Source organism: Megascapheus bottae, chromosome 17 (assembly GCF_031878675.1).
Source record: "Megascapheus bottae isolate mThoBot1 chromosome 17, mThoBot2.hap1, whole genome shotgun sequence".
NCBI lineage: Eukaryota > Metazoa > Chordata > Mammalia > Rodentia > Geomyidae > Megascapheus > Megascapheus bottae.
In genome coordinates this window covers 49,920,498-49,934,030 of record NC_143525.1, presented here as the reverse complement: position 1 = coordinate 49,934,030, position 13,533 = coordinate 49,920,498, and the positions used below count along the sequence as shown (strand labels likewise).

The following is a 13,533-nucleotide window of genomic DNA, read 5'->3' as shown; positions in this document are numbered from 1 at the left end:
AGGCCTGAAATCCTAGCTACTCAGGAGGCTGAGATCTGAGAAGCATGGTTCAAAGCCAGTCTGGGTAATACAAAGCCTACAAAGCTGTGAGATTCTTATCTCAAATTAATCACTTGAAAATGGAAAGTGGGGCTGTGGCTCTAGGGTAGTGCTGTAGCTTTGAGCTAAAGAGCTCAGGGACAGCGTCCAGGAGAGTTCAAGCCCGTGACCCCCTCCCCGCCAAAAAAAAAAAAAAAAGACGGGTAAGAGAAACAGACATGTCACACACACACACACACACACACACACACAAATGGTTAATAGACACAGGAAACCACACTAAGACTCCATCTCACCCCACTCAGAATGACAGCCACCAAGCAAACAAGCCACAGAAGCAGCAGAGGATGCAGTGGGGGTCCCACGCCGCCAGTGGAGAGTACAGAAAGGTGACCACCCAGGAAGTCAGGTGGCTCCTTGAGAAACTAAAAGCAGACCTTCCCCACCACCCCGCCACACCACAGTGGGCACACGCCTGTCCACCTACACGCACTGCAGCAGTGCCCACCATGGCAGATGATCGAGTGAGCATAGGGCCCACTGGATGACTGGACGAAGTAGGATGAATACGTTTATAGAAAAAGGAGTTCTACTCATATACCCATTTCCATAACTACAGACACACGGATCAAACACAGGACGGGACTCCAGGCAATAGGGAAGGAGGAAGAGAGAAGAGACAGGGTGAGTGGTTTTGCAATGCACTGTAAGTATGAAACCAGCACGAGAAGCATCAGGGAAAGCTGCTGGTCAACGGGCAGACACGGAGTGACGGGGAGAGAAGCGGCTCTGTCACAGCCCGGGACCGGCCGAGTAGCTTGAGTTAACGTGGGGGATGAATATGGTTGAAATAAGATTTTCTTTTGTGAGAGAGGGGTTGGTCATGGAGCCTGAACTCGTCCTGGGCACTGTTGCTGAGCTCTTTTGTTCAAGGCTAGCACTCTACCACTTTCAGCCATAGCTCCACTTTGGGGTTTTGAGTGGTTAATTGGAGATAAGAGTCTCACAGACTTTCCTACCCACGCTGGCTTTCAACTACAACGGTCAGACCTCAGCTTCCTGAGTAGCTAGAAACTACTGGTGTGAGCCACCAGAAAATGTTTTGGGAAGGAAAGATTGAGAAGGTGATTTATGTATGTGTGTGGCGGGGAGGTGAGGTTGATTGAAATAAGTTATAAATATATGTGGAAATGTAACAATGAAATTCTAAACCCCACTCTGTATAACACATACAAACTAATTAAAAAAAAAAAAATGGGCCAGGAGTTTAGCCTTGTGGTAGAGTTGCTTGCCTAGCATGCACAAAGACCTGGCACCACATGCATAGAAAAAGTCAGAAGTAGTTCTGTGGCTCAAGTGGTAGAAAAAGCCTAAGGACAATGTTCAGGCCCTGAGTTCAAGCCCCAGAACTGGCAAAAAAAAAGAAAGAAGGAAAATAGTCACTGCCCTCCATTGGGAGAATATAATGTCTTGGACATAAAACACCCCACAAAGAAGGCTCCTCCACGGAGAGTTTGGTCTCCAGATGGCAGAGCTGCTTTGTGAGTGTGTAGCAGCTTCGGGAGCTGGGACCTGGCTGGAGGCAGTGGTTTTCGGGGTGGCCTCAGAGGAGTTACCCTACCCAGGGCCCTATCTGCCCCTCTCTTGCTTCCAGTCTACCACGAAGGCTTACCTTACCAAGACATGGCCCCGAGTGCAGCGATTTTCCCTTGTTCACAGCAGCCATCTCCCGAGGCACTCAGCCTGCCCCCCTCTCGCCCCCCGGCCCCGGGCATGGGGTGGTGAGCGCTAGTACGCAGGCTTGATCTTGTGGCTAAGCTACCTGCTCATCTGCAAGCAACGTGTCGGCGACTTCAGCCGTGGCTGTGGCTCTTTTCCTCTTTTTGGGTGGGTAAGGAGTGGCCTCAAGCCCATCTGCCATGTGACTACCATCTACATAAACCTCTGAGACTGCTCCCTGTGGAGACACAGCACACCCCCCATGTACCACTCCACGCACCCCCAGATCAGCACAGCCCAGGTGGGGCGCTGTCACCGGCAGACTCCCCAGCAGGCGCGGCAGACAGTCATGGCTGCAGGGGCCATGAGAGGTGAGCCTGGGAGCGCAGGGAGGAAGGGAGGAGCTGGGCCAGGGCTCCTGAGCAAGAGGCCAAAGGCCCAGCCTGACCCCTCAGCGGGCAGGAGCGCTGCACTTCCAGCCAGCTCCTGCCACCGCACACCCAACCATCCAGCAGGAGGCCAAGGAAGGAAACCCGCTGGCCTCAAAGAGGAAGCAAGATCCTGCACTGAGTGCCGCTCGTCAACACTGAGTGGACTGGCGTGGGAGCTGGTCTCCGGCAATGGGAGGGCACGGGGCCCAGCACCCATGCCACCTGCAGAGGGAAGCCCCACTGGAGCTCCCCAGGTGCCTGCCCACCCCAGCGCAGGTGCCGGGTTCTCTGCGCAGGTGTGTGGCTGGCTGATGAAGACACACCGCAGGCTTCAGACCCGAGTGCCAGTGCCACCCCCACCGAGTGCCTCCACTTCACCCACATTTCATGAGTGGGAGACCTATAACCCGGCCTTGAAAAAAAAAATCTCAGCCGGGCGAGGTGGCTCACGCCTGTCATCCCAGCTACTCAGGAGGCTGAGATCTGAGGATCGAGGTTCAAAGCCAGCCCGGGCACCAAAGCACCTGAGACTCTTCTCTCCAATGAACCTCTAGAAAATCAGAAGTGGGGCTTGGCTCAAGGGTAGGGCAGTAGCCTTGAGCTGAAGAGCTCAGAGACAGCGCCCAGGCAGAGTTCAAGCCCCATCACACACACACACACACACACACACACACACACACACACACACACACACACACACACACACACACACACACACACACACACACACACACACACACACACACACACACACACACACACACACACACACACACACACACACACACACACACACACACACACACACACACACACACACACACACACACACACACACACAGAAAATCTTCTATGACAATATTGCACACAGTGTTCTTCTACTGAAGGGAAAATCATATAAAATGGACCTTTGTGTGTGTGCCAGTCCTGGGGCTTGAATGAAGGACGGCACTCTTCCACTGGAACTGCAACACCATTTCCAGCTTTTTTGGCTAACTGAAGATAAGACTCTCTCACAGTTTTTCTTTCTCTTTTTTTCTTTCTCTTTTCTTTTGCCAGTCTTGGAGCTTGAACTTAGGGCCTGGGCACTGTCCTTGAGCTTTCTCAAGACTAGCACTCTACCACTTGTGCCATAGCGTCACTTTTTCAATGTATGTGGTACCCAGGAATCAAACCCAGGGCTAGGTTTGCATGCTACGCAAACCCTCTAACCATTAGGAAACACTCCCAGCCCTCTCTCGCACTCTCTTACCCCATGATGGCTTTGAGCCACAATCCCAGATCTCAGCTCCTGAGTAGCTGGGTTACAGGCGTGAGGCCCTGGATCCTGGCGAGACCTTCCTCCTTCCCGAGGCCTTCTCCTCCTTTTAATGGTGGTGGAGATTCAACCTAGAGGCTTACTGTAGGCAAGTTCTTTAGCCCCGAGCTAAAACCCTATCTCCCCAAACAAGCCACTTTAACAGCTGGCACCAGGGCTTCACACCTGTAACGCTTGCTACTCAGCAGGCTGAGCTCCGAGGATGTCCACCTGAAGCCAGCCCCAGCAGAAAATCCATGAGACTCTTATCTCTTAATTAAAAGACTAAAAAGTTGGAAGTGGAGCTATGGCTCAAGTAGTAGAGCACTAGCCTTGAGCAAAAACATCTCAGGGACAGTGCTCAGGACTGGCACAAAAGGAAAGTCGATCCCAACCTGGTTATGGAAAGACAATTTCCCTCTGCATCCAGCTGGAAACCCAGGCCCTCTGCACACTGTCCGGGTCTCTACCATGAGGAGACGGCTGCGGCTGGGAGCCCTGCTTTTCTTTTAGCTCTTCTTCGGGGGAGCTTGCCCAAGCATGCCAAGGAGGCGCTAGCGAAGGAAGGTCTGGGTCTCACACACTGCAATGCCACTGGAGGCCACCAGAAGCCATGGAGGGAAAGATGGCTCCGCCTTCTGCTTAAAGGAATGTTGGCAGCCGAGTGCAGGGTCAGGCTGGCCCACGAATCTGCATCACTGAGTAAGATAACCTCACAAAGAAATGAGCTGTCACGTGTGAACGCCATGCCTGACTTTGAGCTATATCGTCCGTATTGTGAATCCCTCTCTGCTGAGGCTTGATCATCACTGTAACACCTGCCAGGTTGTTTCGTAGAGACAATATGAGACCGCTGTGGTCTTCAGCTGCGGCCTTAGGCTGCAGTCTTGGGCTGTAGCCCTCCCACCCCATCTGTTCCTTGTCTTTTCTTTTTCTTTTCTCATCCTCACCCCCTAATCAGGTATCCCGCCTGCTGCTGGCTGGCTCCGGCAGAGGAAGGGTCCCAGCCAGGCAGTGAGAGTTCTAGACCTCGTCTGCCCACCACCTCCAGGCCCATGCTAGGGAGCTCAGCCTCCCCAGCCCTCCACAGCTCCCGTGCTGGAGCCGGAGGAGGGGGAAGCATGAACGCCTCGTGGTTCCCAGACCAAGGACCAGCTATGCGCCTGCGCCTAGAGGGCTCTGTGGGCCCCCGTGGAGGTGGTGGCAGCATTTCCTGACGTCCAGGACACTGTGCACTGAGGCTGTCCCCAAAGACCAAGAGGGGATAGAAGGCAACTCGGAGAGGACTGGCCGCAGACATCAGTGAAACCACACCTGGGCAAGGGGAGGGGACAGGCAGAGGAGGGGACAGGCAAGGGGAGGAGGGCAGGAAGAGTGGGGGAGGGGAGGGGCAGGGTGGGTCAGCTCACTCACACTTCGGACGACGGTCCAGGAGGCATCAGAAGTGGGCTCCTCAGGACTTTCTTGCCAATCTCCAGAGCTTAGAGACGGGATCTGGGTCTGCTCCTCCTGGAGGGATTTCCCCGGCTCCATGCCTCCCTCTGGGGCAGAGGCCTCCGTGGGGAGGCTGTTCTCCGAATCTACATGGGCAGAGGAGGTGCGAGCAGGTCAGGGATGGGGCCCCTCCAGGAGTGCAGGGCGGCTCTGGGCCATGGGCCCTGACTGCAGGATGGGGTGGTTGGCGGGACCATCGAGGCAGGCAGGAAGAAGCAGGCAGTCGAGCATCGTGCTGGAAGCCTCCCTGCCAACCTTCCTCCTCTTTGCTGAGGGACCGGCACCTTGGCCCTCACTCGGCTTCCACTGAAGCACTGTGGCCGTGGGCACCAGCTGCCCCGTCCACGAGAGAATCACCCACACACACTGTCTCCACACTGCCCACCTGAGCCTGCAGCACGCCCTCTGAGGGGTCTCCGCAGTCGGCCCGGGCCTCACAACCCCAGGTCGCTCTCACACCGGGGCCATCGCCCCTGTCAGGCCTGCTTGTCTGCCGGAACCTTCTCTAGGCTGACTCCCCAAGGCCCCCATCCTGCCCCAGAAGCCCCTGCTCGGGGTGCTTTCTCTGCCTGGAGTCCCACCAAAGGGGCTCACCTTCCAGCAGCCAGCTTGGTCACCAAGAGAGCCCACAGCACACACTCCCAGACACGCATGCGTGCGTAACAAACTATGACGTACAGGCTGAGTGCCAGTGGCTCACGTCTGCAATCCTAGCCACTCAGGAGGCTGAGATCTCACCACTGCTGTTCAAAGTCAGCCTGGGCAAGAAAGTCCAGGAGACTCTTATCTCCACTCAACCACCAGAAAACCAGAAGTGGCTCAGGTGGCAGAGCACTAGCCTTGAGCTGAGAAGCTCAGGGACAGCACCCAGGTCCAGAGCTTAAACCCCACGATCAACAACACACATACACAGTGTAACGCATACACTACCCCGCACACGCTGTAACACACACTGTAACACGCAGTCCACGGCTCCGTCTCTCCACATGGACCATGTTTAGTAAGAATCTGGGAACTCTGAGCTCCGCACAGACACCCCATCCCCGCCAGCCACAGCAAGGATGAAGGATGCCCCGCCCCTGGCATTGTTCAGGACCTGACTGAGCCAGGAAGGGCTGGGCAAGAAAGGGGAGGGCAAGCAGAGTTTGAGGCATCCATGCCCATTCAGCCTGAGCCGGGGGCCAAAGCAGCCATGCGAAGGGCGGGATGCATTTAAAATCCACTCCTTGCTGCTCAGTCTGTGTCTACTACGATGTGTCCGTCTAGAAGTGCTGGGGACCGAGTATGGGGTCAGTGACCTTGGACCTGCACAACTGCGTACACAAGGAAGCTGTTATCATGATGACTTTGGGCTGTGTCAATGGCTTCTCATTTAACCTATTTGAGACTTGATCATAACCCCTGGCAGTGTCCTGGTTTTAAGAAAAGTATTTAAGTTGGAACTTGAAATAAAAGGTGCTACAGTCTTAAACTCGCCTTAGGCTGGAGTCTTGGGCTGTAGTCCTCCCGACCCCATCTTTTTCTCGTCTATTTCTTTTCCCAGTCCCCAAAGTCAGGAATCCCGGTTTGCTGCCGCTGGCTCCGGCATAGAAGTGTCTCTTGTTGGATATAATCTACTGGGCGTTCTACATGCTTCTGTTAGGCAGGTAAGATTTTCTCCCTTAAGAGCAGGGAAATTTGAAGCACTTTACATTATAATTAAAGAAGGAGCTAGATTACTCTGGGAAAAAAAAAAAAGCTGAATCACTGTAGGCTCTCCACACAAACCCTCAACACAGGAGAGCCTGGAATGGTATAATTCCAGCACTGAAGGTCAACTGCTGCTGACCCAGGAACCTAGACTGATCTACCGGGTGGAACACTTCCAGTAGATGGTGAAACCAAAATCTTCCAGACAAACATTAGAGGCATTCATGAGCATTAAACCAGCATTACAAAGCATTCTAAAAGCAAGAATGCAAACTGAAGAAAATAATCAAAATCACAGCTGGGCGCAGTGCTCACGCCTGTAAGCCTCTCAGGAGGCTGAGATCTGAGGTCAAGGTTCAAAGCCAGCCTGGGCACAAAAGGACCTGAGACTCTTATCTCCAATGAACCTCTAGAAAATGGGAAGTGGGGCTGTGGCTTACAGGTAGGGTGGTAGCCTTGAATCAAGAGCTCAGGGACAGTGCAATGCCCAGGCCAAGTCCAAACCCCATGACCCACAAAAAAAAAAAAAAAAAAATAGAAAACAATCAAAATCAAAGAAACACATCAGACAAAAACCACTAGAAGGGACCGGGAGCTTGGCCTACGGGTAGTAGGGCTTGCCTAGCACAAAGGGTTTGATTCCTATGTACCACATATATAGAAAAAGGCAGAAATAGTGCTGTGGCTCAAGTGGTAGAGCTCTAGCTTTGAGAAAGCCCAGGGACTGGCAAAAGAAAACACACACACACACACACACACACACACACACACACACTAGAAGATCAATTTAGTTAACATAAAAAGAGGAAAAAAACAAAACACAGGAAATCAAGAACTTGGCAGAAGCTGGGTGAAGTGGCTCACACCTATAATCTGTTGTGCCCGAATTCCTAGACCCTGAAAGAACCACCAGAGGCCGAAGTCAAAGCAAAGAAGCTAGGGTGGTTTATTACGAGTTCGAACTCGGACCTCCACGTACCCGTAGCCGGCAACGCTAAGAGGCCCCGAACGAAGGTTTTACTCAGCTTTTACAGGGGAATTCCATAGTTACAATCACCTGGTTGGTTGTTTGGTAACTTTGAACCACTGGTCGCTTCAGGACTGGTCAGAGCTCAGGTGTCTAACCACTGAGCGTTGGGCTGTGGCCACCTAGGGTTCAAGTCCGGGCTAGTTCCGGGAACATGTGTTTTTGATTCCTAGTACATGGGCCCTGAGCAAGGGGGGGAGAGGGGGTCATTCCTAGAACATGGGACAATCTTGATACATCAAATCCTAGCTACTGAGGAGGCTGAGATCTGAGGATCGTGGTTCAAAGCCAGCCCAGGCACTAAAGTCTGTGAGACTCTTATCTCCAATCAACCATCAGAAAACCAGAAATGGGGCGGTGGCTCAAGGGGTAGGGTGGTAGCCTTGAGCTGAAGAGTCAGGGACAGCGCCTAGGCCCAGAGATCAAGCCCCACGACAGGAAAAAAATAAGTTTACTCAACGCCCATTACCTTATATGTTAGGGCTAACCTCATGACCGCAGCAAAATGGCCTTATTAGGCGGGCCCGCTTCTCTTGGCTGTTTTGTGATTAAATTCTGGTAGTAGTGGGGCAGGATAGCCTAGGAAAAATGAGGTGTGGTAAATGGCTGCCAGGGATTCAAAGACTCAAGCTGAAAGCTTGTCCATGCACTTCCCTTAAGACATTTTAGGGGGAATGAAGCAGGATACCTTATGGAAACTGAGGCCTGGTGAAGGCAACTCAGAAACTCGGTATTTAGAAACAGAAGCGCTATCTTTGCTCCAAAGAAAGACAACAACAGGATGCATTTCTTCCCGAGGCCCGCATTTCTCACCCAACTTAACAGCTGACAGAATGCATACCTACTTAGCTACCTGCCCAAAATGCAGACAAAAGGGCACCTCCTTGGCTCAAGGATGAGCTTCTCTTTTATGGCAGGATGCATTCTTCCCTGGAAGCTCAGAAAGTAATACCAGGCGTGATTAGAGCAAAGACAAAGCACCTATCTTTACATAACACTGAAGCCAGGCCCCTGCCTCTACCCTGTAAACGCCCCAGGCCCCCAGGCGCCCAAGGAGCTGGTGCTTCTCTGCCTCTCTCTTTCAGTATCTCTCCTTTAGGTCTCTCTGGGTGTCACCTGCCTTGACCCTCTCTCTGCCTCTCTCTCTGCCCCCAACCTGTTTCTCCCTCTGAGAGCACCGACATTCTCTAAGAATGTTTTCCCGCCCTTCTGTTTGCCTACTTTTTGTCTATTTGTCAGATTGCCTGTTTGCTTATTTACTCAATAAATCTCTGCCAAGTTCTCTTACCATTGTGACCTGACCAGAAATTTTTATTCTGTGAGCAAGTGAGGTCAAGGACCCCAAGTAAAGAATTCCTGTATTTAAAGGGAAGTTTCACTAAACCTCAACTCCAGTCCAGTGACAATAGCTACTGGGTTTGTGCCACAAAAAGACAGGGGGGGGGGAGCAGGATAGTGATGACCAGAAAGGAGCACAAGCCCCGGTGCCCGACTCTCCCAAACCAGGACTGGAGTCTTCTCCTATGGGGAGGAGGATTGGACAGTGGATTTTATCCGTGTAAATAACCCTAAAAACTATAAATATTAATAAGAAAAACGTGAAAAGCCAGGTGCCAGTGGCTCACGCCTACAATCCTAGCTGCTCAGAAGGCTGAGATCTGATGATCAAGGTTCAAAGCCAGCCTCATCAGAAAAGTCCTCAAGATTCTATCCCTAATTGTCCAGCAAAAATCTAAGCTGGACATGTGATTCAAAGGGGAGAGCTCTGGCTACAGGCAAAGAAGTTCCAGTGAGAAGCCCTGAGTTCAAGCCCCAGCACCAAGAGCTTGGAAGCCAAGGTGAGGGCGGGGTGGGGGGAGACTACAGAGAAGGGAGGGCGTGTGGGCAGACCACAGCGACAGTGGAGGGTGCCAAGGGCTGGAGGGGAAGTGGTTGGCTGCTGCAGCGTGGACAGGGCTTCCCTCTGAGAAGAGGTGTGGCAGAGCACTTGGAGGTGGAAGCAGAAGGGTGAGTTTGAGGCCAGCTTTGGGTACACATAGATGGTACAGGAAGGTGTGAGTGCCACCGACTGGTACTCAAAGACGGTCAGAATGTCCACGCACCTATGATGAGCTCTTCCTTCACAGTCCACGGAAGGTCCTCCCCCGGCCCACAGCCCGTGTGCCAGGCCCTGACACAGCAGAGAGGAAATAGAGAACGGAAGCAGCAGCCCGAGGCCCCGTCCAGCCAGGGGCCAAGTCTAAGACTCCCCCGCTGGGGGCCGCCCGCCGCGGGCTTCCCGTCCAGCCTGCAGTCCTCTCAGGGCCAGAGGCTCCCCGCACCTGCACCAGGGGCAGACAGAGTCCAGGAGGGCACGCACACGCACATAGGCATGCACGCACACACACGAGTGTGTACACACCGTCTCCCCACCGCCCCAGCCCTCATAGGCCACAGGACACAAGAGTCTCACCTTGCCTTTCTCAGTACAAAACCACTCAGCCATCATAGAAAATTGGACACCGTAAGAAACAGAAAAGAAACACTGCTAGTTCCTCACCATCCCGTCTCCCAGAGACCCTTCCAGCCCTTGAAGCACAAATCTCCCCCCACCCCGCTCCCCAGGGGATGAGGTAGGAGTGCTGGGTCCCATGGAGGCACCCCTCCCATTGCTAGCCACAGAAGAGCTGACCCCCCAAGCCATATGCTCCCCTCTGTGCCACATCCATGGGGCCCCAGCACTCCCCCCTCCCCCACCCACCCTCCTATTGAGCTGCTGTTGTCAGCCTGCCTGCCAGCGCCCCCTCTCCTGCAGTGTCCCCGGCCCAGTGTGGGGACCGCTGGACCCAGCCCCTGTCAACCTTTGGGGAAGCTGGAAGGAGGAGCCTTGGTGCTGTCAGCCAGGGGTGGCACCCAGGGCTGAGGTCAGTCTGTGAGATGCCTGCTTTCGGTTTTTATTCCTGCAAACAGTCGCGGGGGAGAGGGAGGGAGAGGGGGAGGACGGAGGAGAGGAAGTGAGGAAGTAGAGGAAGCAGAGGAAGCAGGGACCGGAGTCCTGGGTCAGCTGACTCAGCAAGCGGTGAGGCCCACGGTGCCCGCGCTGCACACAAACCACCCGGCAACCCTCCCAGCGGGCAGCCTGAGACACACAGGTATGAGAGGACTTCATGGCATCTGGTAAAAATGCCACCCACCCTGTTCTCGGAGCCGCGCCAGCCCTGCCTGCCCCCCTCCACCCTCCCCGGCCTGGACAGGCAGAGCCCGAGACCACAGGAAGCCCGCGGGCTGCATTCCTTCTCACTCTGTCCGGGGACTTACCTACAGCCCCTCTCCCCAGACTTCACCACATGAGCCCAGGCCAGCGCCTGCTGCCCCTCCCTCACCACGGGCCTCTGTGCCCGGCGCCAAAGGAGTTCAAAATCCTGACGGTCAGACCCCGGTGGCTCCACCTGTAATCGTAGCTACTCGGAAGCTGAGACCTGGGGATGCAGCTGGACGCCAGCCGGACAAGATCCATGAGCCCACCAAAAAGCCACAAGCAGAGCCACAAAACGTGACGGAGGGGCAGTGCCCCAGGCAAGCCCCAGGACTGGCACCTAACAAAAGAGAATCCTGTGCGACTGCGGCCAAGCAATCGGATCCTCTCCGGGCTGCACTGCTGCAAGCTTAGCATGCATCGTGCTGGGACTGTGCAGCCAGGCACCCCACGGGCAGCCGGGCACCCCCAGGCAGCCAGGCACACAGCGGGCAGGCACACAGCGGGCAGGCGGGCACCCTGAGGGCGGCCGGGCACACCGTGCAGGTAGCCGGGCACCATGCAGGCAGCCAGGCACCCCGCGGGCAGCCGGCACCCCTCAGGCTGCAGAACCCATTTCCAGGGCTGCCACACAGGCCGGCGCCCTCAGTGGCCCAGGCTGGCAGGCCTGCTGGGTGGCAAGTTCCGCTCAGACCTGGATGGCAGTGCCTGGTTGATGGGTTAAGTGCCCCAGGCACTCACTTTCACCATGGCAAGGCACCTGGGGCTGGGGCAGCCACCTGGGGTCACCTACATGTCCTGCTGGGTCAGAGGTGCCTGAGGAAAAGCCAGAAGCCCCGGACCTGACTGTGGGGTCCCGGTGGGCATGTGGGAAGTTTCCGTGCACCCACACCGCCCAGGCTCCCGTGCACAGGGCATCTTTGGCAAACAGGTGGTCGTCTCACCCTTCTGCCCTGACTTACACAGCCAGTAAAGTCTGGCACCAAAGGTGTGCCAGGCAGTGCCACGAGCGAGGGGCAAAGCAGTGGACACAGATAGCAATGCCACATGCTGGGTGGCCTAGAGCCATGGGGCCAGAGCCAGAGGAGGTGTGAGAGGCATAGTGGGGCAGCAGGGGGTGATGGGGGAGCAGCAGAGGGCTCAGAGCAGCTTTGCTATTGAGTAAGACAAGAACACTGGAGGTGGAGGGACTGTCCCAGGGCAGCAGAGGGTTCCAGGCAGAGAAATGGAGAAGTGCAAAGGCACGGGGGTCACAGCACCCTCGGTGTGTCCCAGCGGCCATGGAAGGCACAGGGGAGGCGGCGAGGAAGAACGGGGTGGGCGGCCGGTGAGGCGCATCCGAAGGTGCGGCGGGGCCCTGACACCGCTCCGCAGCCGGACGGGGCGGCCCAGGCCGGGTCTGCCCCGCGGTGCCCCTGCGGACATCCTCTGGAAGCCGAGGCTTCCAGGAACAGGGAAACCCTGAGCTTTCTCTAGGAAAGGAAACCGAAACTTACAGGTTAAGGAAAGAAAGAAATGAAAGAAGAGCCGCCGGGGCGGCGCGGGCTTCGCCGCAGGCTTCCACCGCGGTCCGCCGCGCCCGCCGCCCGCGCCCCCAGGCCCTCACCTGGCGCAGGGGCTGCGGGCGGCAGCCTGGCCCCGCACTGGCTGCAGAACTTGTCCTGGTCCCGGCAGACGCGCCGGCACGCGGGGCACGCGGGGCGCGCGGGGCTCGGGGGGCGCGCGGGGCGCGCGGGGCTCTCCATGCCTGGGGACGCGGCGCTGCCCACCCGCGCAGGGCGCCGCGCGCCGCGCTTTAAGCCCGCGCCGTCCCCACGTGACCCGCGGCTTCGGTTTCATTTTCTGGGAAAGTGAGACCGGCGCGGCGGAGCCCCGGGCCTGCGCCCGACGCGGCCACCCGGGTCACCGCCCAGGCCCGGCCCGCGCCCTCCCGCCAGGCGCGCGCCCCGCCCCGCCTCCGCGCGGCCCGCTGGCCCCGGGTCTGCACCCGCCGGTCCAGCCGCGGCTCAGCCCCGGGCGCCCCGGGCAGGGCAGCGCCGCAGGGCGGGAAACCGAAACTTGTCCTCTGTCGGGAGCCAGAGTGGAATCAAACTGTTCTTTGATTTGCATCAGATAATTGCTTGACTGTCTCATTGTTTTCTGGCCTTCTCCTGCTCAATTGATCTGAGGTTTACCATATGAATGTGACCCCCAACAGCTCCCTGATGAACCATCTGGATGGAACACCTGGCAGTGCCCTGGTCTGGAGAAGGGATGTAAACTTTGAGTGGAGAATAAACGGGGCGCTGCAGTTTTTGCCTGGGCTGCAGACCTCCCGGACCCGATGTGTTTGTCTCTCTTCTATTTTTTCCAGTCCCTGCCCCCTATTTCAGGAACCCCAATTTGCTGCCGGTAGGCCCCGGCATCTGGCCCCCGAACAGGGACCCTGAAAATCTGGGACGACGGTGGAGGACCCCGCTGTGGTGAGTAACACATCGTAGGACTATTAAGAGAGGATCTTAAGAGAGTGTATAGTCAGGAGTAAAAATTATGGGTCAAGTTAATAGCCATAGGTCATATGTACCGATCTTAACAGACCTACTTGAAGCCCACGGAACGTGGG

General features: G+C 55.9%; 1 protein-coding gene across 1 annotated transcript in view; it reads right to left on the bottom strand.

Moving 5' to 3' along the window:
* Rnf213 (ring finger protein 213) overlaps positions 1-12,719 on the bottom strand; it is a 90,464-nt gene extending 77,745 nt beyond the window's left edge. Inside the window, exons 1-2 of the mRNA XM_090351336.1 lie at positions 12,538-12,719; positions 4,900-5,066 (exon numbers count right to left, since the gene is read on the bottom strand). Of these exons, the coding sequence (XP_090207462.1) occupies positions 4,900-5,066; positions 12,538-12,676 (306 nt within the window). The 5' untranslated portion in view covers positions 12,677-12,719. The remainder of the gene's footprint in view (positions 1-4,899; positions 5,067-12,537) is intronic.
* Between the last annotated feature and the right edge of the window lie 814 nt (positions 12,720-13,533).